Source organism: Pelodiscus sinensis, chromosome 5, assembly GCF_049634645.1.
Source record: "Pelodiscus sinensis isolate JC-2024 chromosome 5, ASM4963464v1, whole genome shotgun sequence".
In the NCBI taxonomy this organism is placed as follows: domain Eukaryota; kingdom Metazoa; phylum Chordata; order Testudines; family Trionychidae; genus Pelodiscus; species Pelodiscus sinensis.
In genome coordinates, this window is record NC_134715.1 from 12,712,523 (window position 1) to 12,727,936 (window position 15,414).

At 42.1% G+C, this 15,414-nt stretch overlaps 1 protein-coding gene across 9 annotated transcripts in view; it reads right to left on the reverse strand.

Annotated features, from left to right (window-relative positions):
- Positions 1-15,414, reverse strand: part of WDFY3 (WD repeat and FYVE domain containing 3) — a 372,301-nt gene that overhangs the window by 16,243 nt on the left and 340,644 nt on the right. For all 9 annotated transcript variants that reach the window (XM_075929522.1, XM_075929521.1, XM_075929523.1 and 6 more), the window contains 6 exons: positions 15,217-15,370; positions 11,172-11,263; positions 10,640-10,852; positions 6,871-7,018; positions 3,578-3,732; positions 2,133-2,291 (listed from right to left, as the gene is read on the reverse strand). In XM_075929522.1, coding sequence (XP_075785637.1) covers positions 2,133-2,291; positions 3,578-3,732; positions 6,871-7,018; positions 10,640-10,852; positions 11,172-11,263; positions 15,217-15,370 — 921 coding nt within the window. The remainder of the gene's footprint in view (positions 1-2,132; positions 2,292-3,577; positions 3,733-6,870; positions 7,019-10,639; positions 10,853-11,171; positions 11,264-15,216; positions 15,371-15,414) is intronic.

Here is a 15,414-nt window from a genome sequence, read left to right on the forward strand (position 1 = left end):
GTAGAGAGCAGCTTATTGCACATATTGCATATACACAATGTGAGCGCATTCTTAAAAAAAAAAAAACCCACCAGCAACATATTCAGTTTGTAGAGATCTTGTGCAATAACCTTTCATAACCAATTACAGTTCCTAACAGAGACACAAAAGAAAACTCTAGGGAGTTTATGAACACATTTCTTTCTTTTTGTTTTACTACTTTACAAAAGTTTGACCCTTTCTGCTTCCTCCAAGCCTATATAGCTTCAGTGTGCATTCCAGTGGCCATTTAAAATTCATGTCCTATAGTACAGTTCAATTGTAAATATTAGATAGCTCCATATTTAATTTTTATATTAAAAATTAGTTAAAAAAAGACTTTGGGCCATTAACCGTGACTGAAAAAGAAGTTTGCAAATTGGAAGCAGGGATCCAGCCTTTACATTTTATAGGTGCAAGAGCCCGAGAACAGCTCTTGAATCAGGTTTTTAAGTAATAGTTAACTGAAAAGGCAGCTTTTCTAAGTGCTCTGGTTTGATACAGCCTGGAGTAGCAGAAACCAGAGGAAAGATTATATTTTCCTGTGGGGATGACAGCTGTGCACCGGTCATCACAAAAGTGGCACAATGTCTGCTGAGGATATGGCTTTGGAAAATTAGTTACACACTATATATAATCTAGTAGCAAATGAAAGTTTAAGTAACTTGTGTATTTGCTTTCAGAAGTTAGTTAAACTGTTCCTAATGAGATACTCCTGGTTATTAAGGTGAGTTACCTAGAACTCTGAAATGTAATTTGTACATTTGGGAGTTGATTCAGAGATAAAGGAGACTTCATACTAACTTAGTTATCCTCGTCTTAGTATCAGAGGGGTAGCCGTGTTAGTCTGAATCTGCATAAACAACGAGGAGTCCTGTGGCACCTAATAGACTAACAGATTTATTGGAGCATAAGCTTTCGTGGGCAAAGACGAAGTAGGTCTTTGCCCATGAAAGTTTATGCTCCAATAAATCTGTTAGTCTATTAGGTGCCACAGGACTCCTCGTTGTCTAGTCTTAGTATGTTATCCAAAAAGTGATGTGCTGAGGCAGCAAAGCAAGAAGGAACATAAAACTTTTCTAAGCAAATATACCCCATTCCCTGAATACTACACTAACAGGACTGGCTGGTTTTTGCTCTGAACATTGTTATTTTCAGTTAAGCAGAAAGTGTCAACTTTTGAAGAGAAGGGGTGAAAGATTTCAATAAAAGGGGTCTGACAAATGGGAGTGGAGAGTCTGTGAAGCTGGAAGTTGCTGGATGGATGCTATATGTGCCAATGGGATAAAATTGGTGCTTACACACAATGTAGTATCTCAGAGAAGTGTGATTTTGTTCTCTCCCTGCCCCTAGGAACACTTTCCAGTGACAAAATCCCTTCACATTTTCACACATACCCTTAAAATACTTCTCTTTCTCCCTCTCTTAACAGCAGGCCACTGTCTCAGCTCCAGAGTGATTTTAAGTTCCCATCAAAAGCAAAATCCTTCCTCAGTTTTAATCAGTGCCTTTAGAATGGTAATCTGTTTAGTCCAGGGATGGGCCTGTCAGTGAGCAAGATTCAGTCCGCCTAGCTCTTTGATCCAGCTCACGCATCAGTTCCGTAACGTGTTGCCTTGGAGCTGGGATGAGCCCTTTCAACTATGAGCCCCTTAAATAGAAGCAGTTGAAAAGGCTCATAGCTCCTGGCCCCATTGTTAGCACATTACCTGGGAACCAGGGACAAGCGAGCCTTCTCAACTGCTTCTATTAAAGGGGCTCATGCCTTACCCACAGCTGCCAGGCAAAGCACTAGCAGCGAGGCCGGGAGCAGCGAGCCCTTTAAATAGCAAGAGTTGAAAGGGCTCACAGCTCCTGCCCCCACTATTGTGATACTTGGGAGTGCAGGGGAGGCTCAAGCCCTTTTAAATCCTGCAATTTAAAGGCCCCACCCCTATTGCCTGAGGTCCCGCCCCTTCTGGGGCAGCCCATGATGACTTCAAAAATTTCTGAAGTGGCCCCCCCTTCAAAAATTATTGTCCATCCCTGGTTTAGTCAGAATTCTATGGTGCTATGCAACCACTGTATCCCCCCTTCCTCCTCTGACATTGGAACACAATTTTATTTATTTTTACCTGTTTCAGAGTGAGCGTTTTAGCTTTTTCTTTGGATGTGCCCATCTCCCACACACAAACCACCGTGCTTATTCCTCCAGTGATGACCAGTTTGGGGTTTGGACAGATTGCACATAGAATCTGTCCCCATTCTGACAAACATTCATAAACAATCACTGCCTACAAAATAAAAAATGAAGGCAAAAAGTGAAGAAGACATACATCTAAGTTTTGCAAGTTTGTTGGTGTTGGCATTAGTCTTTTTAAGAAAGCTAATCTGTTCTTCACCAATAACTGAGCTCAAAAGAAAAATATATAAAAATAACTTTAGTAAAAAAAAAATCCCACATTTACATATTTTGAATGTCAAGAAACAAAAACGCAATTTACAACTGTTTGTTTAGGATTTGAGATTAATCTACACTAAATGTTTATCATGCAATTAAATTGAAAACACTGCCAAAGTATACAGTGAGAACATTACAGATTTTGTTCCTGATGACCACTGGCATTTGCAGTTAAAACAATTGGTTTTTCTTCTTTGAAATACCCTCTGATACTGCTGCAATTCCTAGGCTAGTAGAAATTATCAAGCAATACTGACCACTTCTCCAGTAGTATACGAAAGGGTTGTTTTTGGCAGAAAGAGGCCTCAACAAGTATCAGGCACACTTGAACATTGAGAAATCTGGATCTTCACCTGGATTTTATAGATCAGGTTTCTCGCCACCACCAAATTCTGCATCTATATTATTACATCTGTATTATTTTTACATATTATGCTAGGTACTCACTAAGATATAACAGTCCTTGCCCCAAAGAGCTAACAATCTAGAAGATGACACAAAATATGTGTATAAAAAAAAGGCGAAACAACAACAACAACAAAATTGGATGTGTACAATTCTTAAGCCAGTCAGGAGCATCAGTTGCATCTCACCACTTGCCTAACCTTAGCAGGTTGAAGTTTTCTCCAGAGCGTGTTACATTACTCTGTTTGAAGGTAATGGGAATAAGAATTCAATGAAAAGCAAGTCTGATCTTCAATTTTTGGCCTCTAGTTTACTCAGGAGAAAGTGTTTCTCCTTTGGGGGCTTTCACTCTACTAGCTTCAGTGCCAACCTCTGCCACAAGATGGAGTCACACCAGATACAGTAGATTTATTCAGAAGGGTAGCTGGGTTACTCCGTATTTGCAAAAACAAGGAGTCCTATGGCATTTTAGAGATTTATTGTTATTTACTGATTTATTGTTGTTTTTGTAGATTTGCTGTAGAAACCCTGAAGTTCAAGAGGTTAACTCGATTTTCCTACTATTCTTCAGGTAAAGACTTCAGCATAAATACTAATAAAGCAGACACCGTAGACACAATTCTTTTCCTTGTATGCACAATATATTTTCAAAGTCAGATTCTAGTAGAGAACACATATCAGAACATCAAAACACTTAGAATTCTGTTCACAAACCTTGTCCGACTCGTACGTTCCCAGTCTACAGCTGAGGTCCGCGTAGCCCCAGGCAAAAGTTTTATTCCAGGTAGGTGGAATGAGAACCTTATTCTGCTCTACTGCTAGAATGCCTTTATCTGTGCACACTATCTGTCCCACAGGTTCCTTGAGTTCTGAACAATAAACATAAAACACGTTGTTACTGCAAATGCACAATCATTACGTAACACACACCGTATAATATTGTTTCTCATTATGTGGCAGCCCATGCTTTCACAGAACAAATACCATTATGCACCACTATATAACTCTCACTGTAAACGGTAACAATGTCACTTGTACTGCAACTCTCATAGCAAAAGACTGTCAGTATCTGGACAGATCTCTTAGAGACACCTAGATCCTGCACTTCCATAGTTGGCACTCTTCCCTCTGAATCAGTTATGGGAAACCGTGTTGCTGAAAATGCTGCTTTTCAGACAAAACCCAGAAGTAAGAGCCTGAATAACTGTGGTCACTGAAGAGAACATTAAATTTTTATACAGCAAAAACACCAATTCTAAAATCTAGGGATGTAAAATCCTGTGTAATTGGTCAACTCGTTAAACATGAAGCTTACTTCATGTTTAGCAGGATAACCAATTTAAGGGGGGCTGCCCTCTGTGCTGTTGGGCTGGAGCAGTCCAACTCTGCTGGTGGGCTGCTCTAGTCTGGTTGGCGAGACGAGCACAGCCCCTTGCCCTTGATAAGCATGGAGCTGCTCCAGCTCCACTGGTTAACTGGAACTAGTAAGCATCACCCCATTAAGGGTAATGCTTAAAGGTTAACCAGTTAATACTTCACATCCCTACTAAAATCCCGGCCAGCCAGTTTCATATGCTACATATCAAATTTGGTAATTATAATGTGCCTGCCCACTTTGCCCTTGCATTTTCAAATAGAGATGGTTATTCTTCACTTCCTCTTTGATGACAATGTAGTATTGCTGTGCGCTGTTAAATAGCTGCTCCTTTCTACCCCAGAGGTGGATATTTTTTCAATCGTAGAATCACAGAGCTGGAAGGGACTTCAGGAGGTCATCAAGTCCAGCCCTCTGCCCAAAGCAGAACCAATCCCAACTAAATCAACCCAGCCAGGGCTTTGACAAGCCAAGACTTAAAAACCTCTAGGGATGGAGATTCCACCACCTCCCTATGGAACCCATTCCAGTGCTTCACTACCTCCTAGTGAAATAATTTTTCCTAATATCCAACCTAGACCTCGCCCACTGTGACTTGAGACCATTGCTCCTCGTTCTGCCATCTGTCACCACTGTGAACAGCCTCTCTCCAGCCTCTTTGGAACCTCCCTTCAGGAAGTTGAAGGCTGCTATCAAATCCCCCCTCACTCTTCTCTTCTGCAGATTAAACAAACCCAAATCCCTCAGTCTCTCCTCATAGGTCATGCGCTCCAGCCCCCTAATCATTTTGGTGACCCTCCGCTGGACCCTCTCCAATGCGTCCACATCCTTTCTATAGTGGGGGGCCCAGAACTGGACACAATACTCCAGATGTGACCTCACCAGAGCCAAATAAAGAGGAATAATCACTTCTCTCGATCTGCTGGCAATGCTCCTCCTAATGCAACCTAATATGCCATTAGCCATCTTGGCTACAAGGGCACACTGTTGTCTCATATCCAGCTTCTCATCCACTGTAATCCCCAGCCTGTAACAATGCTTGAGATTCTTCAGTCCCAAGTGCAGGACTCTACACTTGTCCTTGTTGAATCTCATCAGATTTCTTTTGGCACAATCCTCTAATCTATCTAGGTCACAATCGTGAATCAAGTAATAACTAGAATATCCCATACCTAGCTCATAAGTTAATGTCTGTAAAATGTTTAGTATCCTCAGGTGGGAAACATTATATAAACACTAAATATAATTTATTAATATTTTAGAATATGTTGTCAGTAGGAACCCAATTAAGTTTTAAAATTAGCTATTAACTATTTTGATAATTTTACTGTCTTGTTATGGTTGAAAAAATTGAAGCCAGACATAGGAAGACATGACACTGTTGCTTATGTGTGGCTACTGACAGTATCATTTATTTCTAGTATCTAAAATGTTTCTTGGAATTCTTCAGAAAGTACTTTTCTTCCACGGTAAAACAAAAACTGAGGTTACATGGGGCACCCCAGTGAGATTTAAACATCTTATGCTGGACAGGGTACCCTTCGTAGTAAGTTCTCAGCTCTCGAGTTTGTCTCCCTTGATGGTTTCCAACATAGTTTGTTGGAATTAAAAATAGGTTGTTAACCTTTTGGACAGGGTGGGCAATAATTTTTGATGGGGGGGCCACTCCAAGAATGTGGTAAGTGGTCAAGGGCTGCATTTTTCTATGATATTAATGGAGGAGATGCGAGGTCTAGAATGCATGTTGGGTGCAGAAAGGAGTGTGGGGTAGGGCACTAGAGTGTGGGGCAAGGTGCAGGAAGGGTTTTGGGGTCTAGGAGGAAGCTTGAGTGAAGGAGGGGGTTGGAACCTGGGGCAGGGAATTGGGGTGCAGAATCTAGGAGGATGTTTGGCTGCAGTAGAGGATTCTGACCTGGAAGAGGTGTGCAGGAGGTACAGAGGATTTGAGTTGTGACTTGGGGAAGGATTAGGGTTATGACTTGGGCATGGGTTTGGGAGGGGGTGGGGTTGCCAGGCCCAGTCTCTGGCCAGGAGGCTCTTACACTAGGTGGCTCCCAGCCAGCAGTCCGACTCTCTGCCTGCCATGGTGCCACACGTATTTCAAAGCGGCCAGCTACTGGGGCCATGCGCATCTCTGCACTGTGTGCCCATTGAGGGGAGGGGGCTCTGTGAGCAGTCTGCACCCACAAACACTGCTCAGGCTGTTCCTATTGGACAGTTTCTGGCCAATGGGAGCTTCGAGAGTTGTGCTGGGGAGAGGGGCAGCGCATCCTGCCAGGTTCGTGCAGGGATGCACATGCTGGTCACAGCAACCAGTCACTTTGAGTGGCATGTGGGGCTGTGGCAGGGACACTCATGGCTCAGAGGATCGTGGTGGGGCAGATTTGCCTGCCGCTGCTTTAGGGTGTGAATTAAGGCTCATTTCCCCTTCAGGCCTTGTCAATGAAACAATTAAATTTTGCTAAAACTGCAAGGCCTAATTCAATTGGAAATGAAGGCTCTCAGAATCTTACAGGGCTGGAATGTTAAACTTGGAGATTTAGTAGAGAATGAAAATTCAGAAAAAATTATGTAGCAGGAACAATGAACTCTCTGACAAAAGACCAAGAATAAATGCTGTGGTGTGTTTTACCTTTTACAGGCGCGAGGGAAGGCCTCAGATTGTCTAAATGATGAAAAAAGATCTTGTCACTTGTGGAACCCGGGGGGACAGACATTCCAACTGTTTCTCCATTGATTCGGCTTCTAACTCGCTTTGGTGGGTGTGGTTTTTTAAATAGCTGCAATATGAGATAGGAAATCAAACACTTTTAGTGACAAGATTATAGATTTCCATTATCGAAGGCGTTTAAAGTTTACCACCAGTCTCAGATTTACTTTAAAAATTTCACAAATTGGCAGATATATATGAAGTGCCTCTTATAGTATATAAACATTGTTAAATTTTCAAGAAAAATTCAAACCCAAATTAGAAAGCAATAAGCACTACATTTTTCATCAGGTTTTACCTTTTAGAAAACAATTAAAATAGCCAAAGGTACTGTTTAAAGTGATTTAACATTCTTATTTCATACACACTGAGTAACAAGCTGCTGGTGAAGCAGGCTCATTATATCATATTACTGCTATCAGTCTTATAAATATACTCGTAACAAATAATGAAGAATGCATCTAATTTTCAGATGTCCACTGAAAAACCCAGGACAAAAATAATTTATTCTCCAAACTTTCACTTACTGCTGTTGTTAGATTTTTACATTTGCAGTATGCAGAATGAACAAGCAAATCTCCGTTGCTGAGATTATTAAAAGCAGCTCCGTCTATAGTGCACTCTGTGTTCTGGAATACACATGCCTTGTAAGGCAGCTGTACCTTACTATATAGCTTGTGTGTCAAGGTATATCCAGTTTACAAGTGCATGTTTCAAGCGATAGGAACAATGTATTAAGGACCACTTCTAAAATCTTAGTTTATAGTAGTGTGAAATTTTTTGTGAAGGGAAGACAGGTAAATGAATTTAGATCTTTGAATATTACTGCACTTATCATCATCTGAACTACAAACTGGTACTCCTTCAAAGTTAAACTACATAAATATATTTCATCATCACCAGGCCACACTGTTGGAATAACACAGTCTAAGGGTAGTAAAAAGCCTGAGTGGGCAGGGAGGGGTTGGTTATAGATGACACATTGTGCCTCATGATTGTTTTCATCATGTGACGATGAGTCAGTAATTATCCAATGTTTACCACCTTCTGTGTCAACACTGATGTCTTGAGCAATGTTAAGCAATCAGACTGCTAAATTTGTATGCTATATATGCTAAGTATTGTAACTAATCTATCAATATATTTTAGAAATGTGCATCTGTCTGTCTGTGAGTCCGTTTGTTCAACCACTCCTCAAAGCTAAGAGCTAGGGCCACCAAATTTAGTATGCAGCTTCCTCTTCTCCTAACTTAAAGCAAGGTCAGGGTTTGGTTATGCCAGGAAAACGGGAAGTGTGGGGAATAGAACTGTTTTCCAAAACATGGAAAGGAAGGGGGCAGAGAGAGGAGAAACGCGACACTCTCAGTCACCACTGTGGGCAGCAAGCGCAAGGGAGAGCTATATGCCCAATGACCACTGCAGGCAGCCTTACCACCAAGGGTGTGGGCCAGCTGGTGCTGGGGGTCACCAACTTGCCTGCCACTAGACCAGGTAAGTGGGGCCTCCTTATCTGAGAGACAGTCCCTGCCAGCTCCGTTCTCATCCTGGAGAGCGAAAGGAAACAGCCCTTGCCACCTTCTCCCCTGGGATAAAGGAGGGAAGTAAACAGCCCTTGTTGTCCCTCTGCCCCGGGAGAGGGGAGGGATGGGGGAAGACAACAGCCCCTGCTACTCCCCCACACCTCGGGGGGGGGGGGGAGGGAAGGATGACAGTCTCCCCGGCCCCCCACCCTGGGATGGGCCAGGAGGACAGAGAGAGCCCCCCCACCCCAGGAACAAGAGGAAGGAACCCCCAACAGCCCCCCGAACCTGGAATGGAACAGGGGAGTGAGGGAGCCCCTGGTGGCACTTCCCGCATTCCCTTGCCACTAGACTCCTGTACTCCCCATATCGCCAGCCCCTTGGCCTGAAGAACAATGGCAACACCCGGTAAGTCTTCCAATTTTACATAAAGAACATTTTTTTTTTATAAACAATGAATCTTGTAATCTCCTTTTTGCCACAATTTCTTTAAAGATAATACTGAAAAGGGAAGAGAAATTCAAATGTTGAGAGCAAGCTACCATTTATTTTTACACTGACTTTACTTCATTTCAGTCACTGCACAGCCAGCACTAGTTCAGAAACTCTTTCCAGGACAAGCTACCTAGAAAAATGGGGGCTTTCAAGGCTGCCAGGAGTGGGTGCTTTCTTGTAAATTTAATAAATTGTTAATTATAAAACATCTTAATATCAGCGCTTCAAATCCAATACAATTTTTTAAGGCTGATCTTAATAATCTCTCTCTTACCAGACAAACTACATCTATTAAACCTTACTTTTCAGTCCCTCATACAGACTGAACTAGCATATGGTGTTTTATGATGGTAAATATCACAGCAGAAGACCCCACTGTCAGTATAATACATATATAATCAATAATAAAAGCTAGATGGAGAAGAGATGCTGCAAGAAAAATCAAGAATGAAGAGTGGCTTAGCAGATTTAGGATTTTTTTGCATGAATAAAAAATTGTAGGGTAACTGGAACTTATCTAGGATGGTGAAGTTATGTTAGGATGGACACAGGACCTAATGGGGACAATCCAATGTTCTACATTAGTACCTATATTTTAGAATGCTTATCCAAACACTAAATTCCCCTTCACTGTATTTTTATGTATTTTTGTTACAGTGATGGTCAAGTTTGTTGCATTTCTGATTTTAAAATACAAGAGAAAGATACAACCTATGCTAGTCTTCCACCTTTGGGAAGGTATTAAAGCATGGGAAATACCTCAACTGATGTTAATAAGGCATAAAGGATCTGATGACAAAGGATTCTGGAGTAGGCTGATCCCCGTCTAGACTACTGCACTGTGCTGACTATCAGCTGATCGGCACAGCGTGGCAGCCATTTTGATGTAAATGAAGCAGCGATTATTTAAATCGCCGCTTCACTTTGCTATGTCGAGTAAACATGACGGAGCCATGTAGTCTACTCTAGACACACCCCTACAGTACAAATAAAGAGAATATAAAATGGCCATAGTGGGTCAGACCAAAGGTCCATCTAGCTCAGTATTCTGACTTTTGACAGTGGCCAATAGAAGGTGCTTCTGAGGGAATGAACAGAACAGGTTGATCTACCCCCTGTTGCCCATTCACACCTTCTGGGAATGAGGAAATGTCCAAGAAAACTAAGCAACCACTTTAAAAAGAAAAAAAAGTCAAACAATGTAACTCTAGTTTTGCTAAAAAGACAACTTGTATAAGTAAACCTCCTGTGCACTACCTATGAATTGTGTTGCATCACATGGTAAAAGCCAGGGAAGAATACATACAAACACTACCTTTTTGTAGTAACACACTGGCTCCCTAACCTGTTTTTTTAAATTTTTTCATAAGCTCTTGCCTCTAATTTTGGAAAATGATGAAAAAGGGAGAAATCCCTGGTCTTATTGACAAAACCCAATGTTTAAGTTAGACACATGTAATGGGTTGAGAATGGATTAATCTATAACTGAATTTGCATTTCTGCAAATGTATTTATTACACAAAACCTGCATTCACATTCTAAACAAAGGACAGAAATGTATATTAGAAACTTAAATACCATATTTATAATTGACTGCAATTGCCTTTTTATAGAAAGCATTTGGATTTGAATATATTCTGGCATATGGTTACAATAGGTTAAAAGAACATTTTTACCTGTTTGGGTATCTGCCCAAAGTTATTAATGAATCCTATGGTTGCTGTCTCTTTTAATGGGTCATTTATGTTGTATATATCCACTTGCCCCTCATAAAAGAGATGATGGAAGACATTTACAGCTTCTACTGCAGGAGGGCCTTGCTGTTTATAGCCAAAGATTAAGTCAATCCATTCATGCAGATGTGCGCTCACAAAATCACATTCCAAAGCCTGTAATTAAAAATGTATGCATTAAACTGAGCAGACAGTCACTGAATGTATTATCTGACTGTGGTGGATGAAATTACACACAGTATTTGATGTATTTAAAGGAAAAGCAGTATAACCACGCCATATCAGCTCCCTCTGCCAGTACTGATATCAAGAACAAATGAAGGACCATTGGTTCTTTAGGCCATCAACGTAACAGTGTACCTCCCGAAGATGCAAATCAAATAGAAAAATGATTACAAACAATGCACTGAACTTCCCAGATCGAGCTTTATGTCCAAATAAACGTTGTGTTTCTTATTATTAAAATATTTATTACCTCCCGATGAACTCTGATAAATTCACGAGGATCTCCCTTTGCCCATGGAGGAAGTATCACATCTCCAAGCTTAGTGCCATTCTGTTTGCAACCTACAAAATAAATTGAAGTTTTAACAGAAAAAGAAAGTGATGCATCTGAATAAAAGAAGCAACAAAAATAATAGCACAGTTACAATGGCACGTGATTTATCAGGTTAGTGCTTCAAGAAATTTCTCAGCATTTCAGAAGTTCCAAAGCTGTCTTCCTACAGAATAAAAACATTTTTGTCTATCCTGTGTACAGGCAGTCCCCGACTTACGCGGATCCGACTTATGTCGGATCCGCACTTACGAACGGAGCTTTCTCGCCCCGGAAGTCGGGGCGAGAAAGCCCCGTTCGTAAGCTGCTCCGGTGCCCCTGGTCTGCTGGAGACCGTCTCCAGCAGACCAGGGGCACCGGGCGGGTTCCCGCGCTTCTGAGGCTTTGCCAGAGCAAAGCCTCAGAAGCGCGGGAACCGCTGCTGCTGCCCCTTGAGACCCGGTGCCTGTGGTCTGCTGGGGACGGTCCCCAGCAGACCACAGGCACCCGGACTGAAGCCGCAGCCGCGGGGGGGTCCCGCGCCTCTGAGGCTTTGCCCTGGCAAAGCCTCAGAGGCGCGGGACCCCCCCGCGGCTGCGGCTTCAGTCCGGGTGCCTGTGGTCTGCTGGGGACCGTCCCCAGCAGACCACAGGCACCCAGACTGGAGCGGCAGCAGCGGCGGTTCCCCGCGCCTCTGAGGCTTTGCTCTGGCAAAGCCTCAGAGGCGCGGGACCCCCCCGCGGCTGCGGCTTCAGTCCGGGTGCCTGTGGTCTGCTGGGGACCGTCCCCAGCAGACCACAGGCACCCAGACTGAAGCCGCAGCCATGGCGGGGTCCCTCGCCTCTGAGGCTTTGCCAGAGCAAAGCCTCAGAGGCGCGGCACCCCACTGCCGCTGCGGCTCTGCTCCCCGTGTCCCTGGTCTGCTGGGGGGGGGGGCGCAGCTAGTGTGCTCCCCCCCCCAGCAGACCAGGCTTTTGTTTTGGACTCTGGGGCAGAGCAGCTGGGGCGCTGCCGATTGGTCCTGCAGCGCCCGTGGGCACTACTGGACCAACCCGGCAGCACCCCAGCTGCTCTGCCCCAGGTCCTGATTCAGCCGCTGCTGGTCAGTTTCAGCAGCGGCTGAATCAGGACGCCTGGGGCAGAGCAGATGGGGTGCTGCTGGGTTGGTCCAGTAGCACCCCAGCTGCTCTGCCCCAGGCGTCCCCAAGTCAGCTTCTGCTGAAACTGACCAGCGCTGACTACAGGAAGCCCCAGGCAGAGTTGCTCTGCCCCGGGCTTCCTGGAATCAGCTGCTGATCAGTTTCAGCAGCAGCTGACTTGGGGACTGGGGTTCTTAAGTTGATTCTGTATGTAAGTCAGAACTGGCGGTCAGTTTCAGCAGTGTCTGAATCTGGACGCCAGTTCCGACTTACATACAGATTCAACTTAAGAACAAACCTACAGTCCCTATCTTGTATGTAATCCGGGGACTGCCTGTATATTTGTTTATATAGGGTTGCTTGTGATAATGCTGAACTATTTTTATTTTTTTTTAATATAAAAAGATACTTGAAGTTATTTCAGGGAACATAGTACAGACAAAAAATTATATGTTTCTCACACACACACACACACTCACACACTTTCAGTTGCCTAGACTTAATGTCCCTTTGAAGTACGTTTAATTGTTTTTTTAGCTATAGAGAATTTATCTAATGCTTATTTAACCTCTGATTTTTGAATAACTGTCCGGTTACCTTAATGGCTTTTGTTATGGAGAAGTCAAACAAAGTCTTTGCCCTTCTTAATAAAGAGGCTTTTAGAACTTTAATTTTATCTTTCTATAGCTGTGTTTTCTATTTAAATGATTCTCTGTCATAGGGTAGATACTTTGTAAAGTATCATGTCTTAGTGTCTAATGAAAGGGTATGTCTAGACTGCACCCCTCTGTCGGCAGAGGAGCGCAGATTAGGCTGGGCGAAATTGCTAATGAAGCAGGGATTTAAATATCCCACGCTTCATTAGCATAAAAATGGCCACCGCTTTTTTCCGGCATGGGGCTTTGTCGCAGAAAAGTGGCAGTCTAGAGGCTGATCTATCGCTAAAGAAAGCATTTTCCGATAGATCCCTTATGCCTCGTAAAACGAGGTATACAGGATCTATTGGAAAAGGCTTTCTTTAGCGATAGATCAGCCTCTAGACTGCCACTTTTCTCCGACAAAGCTCCATGCCTGAAAAAAGCGGCGGCCATTTTTATGCTAATGAAGCGTGGGATATTTAAATCACCGCTTCATTAGCAATTTCGCCCAGCCTAATCTGCATTCCTCTGACGGCAGAGGGGTGCACTCTAGACATATCCAAAATGACTAAAAAACCCCACACTTCAGAAAGTTCCATTCAATACTTAACACACACACACACACACACACACACACACACACACACACACACACACACACACACACACAGTTTTTAAAAATACAAAATGAGAAATACCAGAATATGAAAAATTCCTTTGATGGAGTGATATTTTGGATGTCTACTTTAGTGGACCTTTTTCTTTAGGGTCACTTTTTGAAAGTTTTATACCTGTTAGGTTTTAAGTAAGGGAGGACTAGCAGGTGTAAAATTACCAATTACTGAATACAGTGAATTTTCAGTAATTTATATGCCAACAGGCTATAAAACAGAGGAAAATAATCCTGAGATGAAATGGTATAACAGAAAACAGTAAAAAGGCATCCCACTGATAGAATCACACCATGATTCAGCTTCTCCATATAAGGAACACTTTTTAAACTATCAGGATATATTCAGATGCTGTGTCTTCTGCTTTAAACCGCGAAGGACTGTTTTTTTCAACCTTCAGTCACATTGAGAAATACTACAAAAGTCCCTCTCTGAGTTCATGAGATTATGCTTGTAAATATAACTGAATATAAATAAGGTCTGCAGAACTGGGCCCTGAATCTTTTCCTCACCGGAGTTTCAATTTTGTTGAAAAACAAATTGAAAAAGGACAGAAGTGTGAATTTCAGAACAGAAGGTAACTTATGATAAAGGTTAAGAGGAAACTTTCCCTTTTATATCTAAACAGGTACAGTAATTGCTATGTTCATGTATATGAATGTGTTCTTGGTTCAAGTTTCTAAGCTCTTGGAAAGTATTTTGCACCAATGATTTTGATTTTTAAAGGATGTGGTTAATAATCTGTGCTATTGAATTTGCAGCATAGAACATTGAAAAACTAAAGAGTTAATCTCATAGCAAAAAAATATGAAGCTACTGCAACATTAATATTTCTCTCACATCAGTTATTTTATCTTCCAGTGGTAGCGTCTGCCAATAGCTCAGCGAAATTTCACTGTGGTTAAATAAAACTCGGGGAAGTGATCTAATCTCACTTCAAGCACATTTCAGCTACTTTTCCTTCTAGAACTTCACCTCTAGAAGTACAAATATCAAAACTGACAAACACGCTCTGAAACCTCATAAAACTACAATGCTTATGTTTGTCCATTAGACACAGTATGAGTGAGTATTGGAACGCTACACAAAGACTGGCAGATATTGCAGAAAATTATAATAATCAAAAATTCTCCTACCAAAACAGTATTTGCTGAATACTTGAGTTCTAATAAAAATGTTTCCCTCTGAAATGTAAATTTATTGTTCAATTTAATTTCTAAAATGCAGTTTTATATGAGTTGTTAAAATGAATAATCAGTGTTTGAGAGAATATCTTCTGTCATCTAAACAAGAAAGTCAGGAGTTACAAACTGTCCAGATTTCCCTATATAATTACACCTAAACACACACCATTGGGAAATACATATTCCCATAATGAAAAGATAATTAAGGACCAGTTCCAGTAAGCCATCTGCCATTTTCCTATGGTGTTACATAAATCTTTGTTACATACATTTTACTGAACTTGTTTTATGTCTGGGCCAGCCTGCACTGTTTTCACACTCATAACATGATGTGATTAGCAACTTTTGCCTACCTAGATCAAAGTTATTGGAATTGAGCAGGAACTCCGGGAGGTAAAAGAATTCTGGGATGAGTTCCTTTACATCTGCCATGTTGTGCTTTGATGCTGAATACCAGGCTTCACGCACGCTGTGAAACATTCTGTCAGCCAGGTCAAAGTGGCCACCCTGTAGAAAGATATGAGAGGCATCTTTATACCAGAACATTTCTC